Raw genomic sequence first — 3,603 nt, 5'->3', positions numbered from 1 at the left:
TAAACTTTTAATAATTAGATTTAGTCCAAGCCAAATATTTTGTTTTCTCAGGTTTTCCATTTGGTTTTTAAGTTTGAAAGTACTATATATATATCTATCAATTGTTTATTTAAAGTACAAATACTCTGTATTTAATATTTTTTTCTTGCTTTATAAATTATAGTTTTTTCTTTTTTTCAATATTCTTCTGAACTTACTGCTCAAATTTCAAACTAAATTCAATAATATAATAGCAGTACATGCATATATTGTATGTGCCGTATCCTCTAGTATGTGTATATATTTATTTATAGAAAAAAAAAAGTCTTCGTGCTGTGTGAACTAAGATATATATATACATATAAATATATATATATATATAAATAAAGTTAGAAGAGGATATTCCCATATGATATTCCAAATAGCTAGACTGGTCAAAATATTGTATATGAAAATTTTTATTACTTAGGACTAAGGATGCAGGAATGGGACCCACAGAGATCAATTTCTTCCAATGAGACTGCAATTCTCCGTCTAAATAGAAAATGGAGCAGAAATGGTGATAATTTTCCATCCCCAATGTTAAATGGGATGGGGTAAGAATATCACTCCTTTTTATTTTATTTTTTTAATATTTTATATGTATTTCATATTTTTGTTTATGTATTATTGTAATATATTAGTAATATTTTAAAGATTTTAAATTTTATTTGAGATGATAATTAGTAATTTAAATTATAAATATTGTATAATATTTTAATTTTTATGTAATTCACAATTTTTAAATTTTTTTTAAAAATAAATTAGACTCCATGAGAATTATCCGACTCAATAAAAAATTCCTAGTTTCACCTTTGACAGAAATTAAAATTGTTTAGAGGCGAGGACGCAGATAGGGGAGCAAAATTTCTCAACAATTTTGTGCATCTCTACTTAGGATACTAGATAATAATTAGTTTTCTTACTATATATATATAAATGAATAATAATTAGCTAATAGACAAACCCTTTAAATAATTAATTGTCTTGACTCACAATACACATCATTGTCAATCATTATAATTAACAAGCTCTCTTTATGACCTTTCATTTCAAGGTGTAGAAATTTCAGAGCAATTAATGTAACCATCTTTATTGAATTAGTGTCACAACAAACTTATCTGGAGCAAGCAAGGTAAGGGAAGCAAAGTCTTAGCAGACAATAAAAGTTTGTTCAACACACGCTTATATATCACACTACTATAAGTTGAAGCCTCATTCGTGGTGTTTGTTCATCACCAAATCTTGTTCTTTTGAAAATGAGTGGTTTGAAGATAGTAATGGCTACTGCTTTACTGTACGTGGTTTTGATTATTGGAGGGATATCTGGTTCATATGGTCAGCTAAGTCCAACATTTTACGATGAAACATGTCCAAATGTGACCAATATTATCCAAGATATCGTTGCTGATGTTCTCACCAATTCCGACCCTCGAATCGGAGCTAGCCTCATCAGGCTTCATTTCCACGATTGTTTCGTTCATGTACGCAGACCCTTTTTTTCTCGCAAAAAAAATAGTTGATTTCTAGTATATATATATATATATACATATATATTTATCTATGTGTATGTCACTGAATAATTTTTTGAATTGAAAAATGCAGGGTTGTGATGGATCGTTGTTGTTGGACAATGACACAGCAAATGGAATTGTGACTGAGAAGGATGCTGGGGGAAACAGAAACTCAGCCAGGGGATTTGACGTTGTGGATAGAATCAAGGCTGCCTTGGAGCAAGCTTGCCCTGCTACTGTTTCATGCTCTGATCTTCTTACAATCGCTTCTGAGCGATCTGTTTTTCTGGTATTATTACAGTAATAATAATAATTCATAACATAAATATATATATATATATATTTAGGGAATTCTATTCCATACTTCACTTTAAGTTTTGTCGGTGGAACTCTTCACTATTCTTGACTCGTGAACAGATTTTAGTGCAAATTTTTTTTATGACCGTGTATATTGTAGTTGTTTAGAGCATTTTGCAGATTTTCAGAAAATTTCGAATAGTTTACAATACCGAAAACTAGTTTCAAACATATTGCTTTCCACGCGCATAAAAAAAATTAGTCACGCGTGCAACAACATGTTTGAACCTAGCTTTCGATATTGTAAACTATTCAGAATTTTTTTTAAATTGCGCCGATGCTCTAAATAGCTACAATATATACGATTATTTAAAAAAATCGCACAAAAAATTATTCAAAGGTCGAGAACACTAAGAGCCCCACTAATAGGGCTTAAAGTGAAGTCCCTATAAGAAAATTATCCTATATATTTATATATAATAATAATATAGAAAAATGAATGAATATTTTGGTTATGGCAGTCAGGAGGTCCAGGGTGGACAAACCAATTAGGAAGGAGAGATGGGAGAATAGCTAATCTTTCAGGTGCCCAAATACTTCCAGCTCCCTTTGACACCCTAGACTTGATCAAGCGCAAATTCTCGGACTTGAAACTCGACCCCATCGACCTAGTTGCCTTATCAGGTTAGCAATAAAATTAAGAGTTTTATTGCTTGTAATTTAGTATCGAGTCTCACATATAACATTTAAATAATATACAGGTGCGCACACATTTGGAAGGGGTCGATGTGTAACCTTTAGCGGTCGATTATTCAATTTCAGTGGCACAGGGCAACCTGACCCGACCATAGACGCAAACTACTTAAAATTTCTACAAGATCTATGCCCTCAGGGTGGAAACGCGTCTGTGTTAACAAATATAGACCCCACCACACCAGATCAGTTTGACAATAAATACTATTCAAATCTGCAAGCTAACAAGGGGTTGTTCCAGAGTGACCAAGAGCTGTTTTCAACCCCAGGAGCTGATGATGTCATTGAGTTTGTCAACAAATTCAGTGCAAACCAAACAGCTTTCTTTGAGAGCTTTGTGAGTTCTATGATCAAAATGGGGAACCTAAGCCTAATCACTGGTTCTGATGGAGAAATTAGATTGGACTGCAAAAGGGTTAATAATGTTTTGGTTGGATCAGGTGATTCTGGTGTTTATGTTTCGTCCATCTAATTATTAAGATCATCCAATGAATAATATTTGGCCTGGGATATATATTTCTTATTTATGTATGAGTATGTGTGTTTACACAACATATGTTATCAATGTATTTAAATTTATGTGTTAATAAATTAATGATATTAATTAAGAGTATCCACGTGGAAATTGTGTCTGACTATTATATCATTTATATAAATATGGATTACTTTACTTATACCAAAGAGCCATATGGATATTGTGATACCTTGTTTTCTAAAATTTAGTAATTGTCATTATATGTCTTTCATTTATTTTGGAGTGTTTTTATTTGATATTTTAAGATATTCAATATTATATGAATGATATTTTATAATGTGCACGTGTGCTTAATTATTTTATGGCTATGAAAAATAATATGTTTGAATGTAGTTTTTGGCACGATAAATTATTCAATTTTTTTTAAAAATTTACAATATGCTCTAAATAACTACAATATACACCTTCATTAAAACAATAGCATCAAAAACTATTTACAAGTGAGAAATACAAAACAATCGCAGCTCTTTTACCATAGAATCCCCC

The 3,603-nt window shown here is 31.0% G+C and overlaps 1 protein-coding gene across 1 annotated transcript; it reads left to right on the top strand.

Moving 5' to 3' along the window:
* The first annotated feature begins 1,155 nt into the window (after positions 1–1,155).
* LOC133781721 (peroxidase A2-like) lies at positions 1,156–3,195 on the top strand. Its single transcript, XM_062220794.1, has 4 exons — positions 1,156–1,502; positions 1,624–1,821; positions 2,351–2,513; positions 2,591–3,195. Exons 1-4 carry the CDS (start codon positions 1,278–1,280, stop codon positions 3,052–3,054), a joined length of 1,050 nt encoding a protein of 349 aa, XP_062076778.1. The 5' UTR covers positions 1,156–1,277; the 3' UTR covers positions 3,055–3,195.
* The last annotated feature ends 408 nt before the right edge of the window (positions 3,196–3,603 follow it).

Source organism: Humulus lupulus, chromosome 6, assembly GCF_963169125.1.
Source record: "Humulus lupulus chromosome 6, drHumLupu1.1, whole genome shotgun sequence".
Classification (NCBI taxonomy): domain Eukaryota; kingdom Viridiplantae; phylum Streptophyta; class Magnoliopsida; order Rosales; family Cannabaceae; genus Humulus; species Humulus lupulus.
Note: the sequence above shows the minus strand (reverse complement) of the source record. Positions and strands in the feature narration are given on the sequence as shown.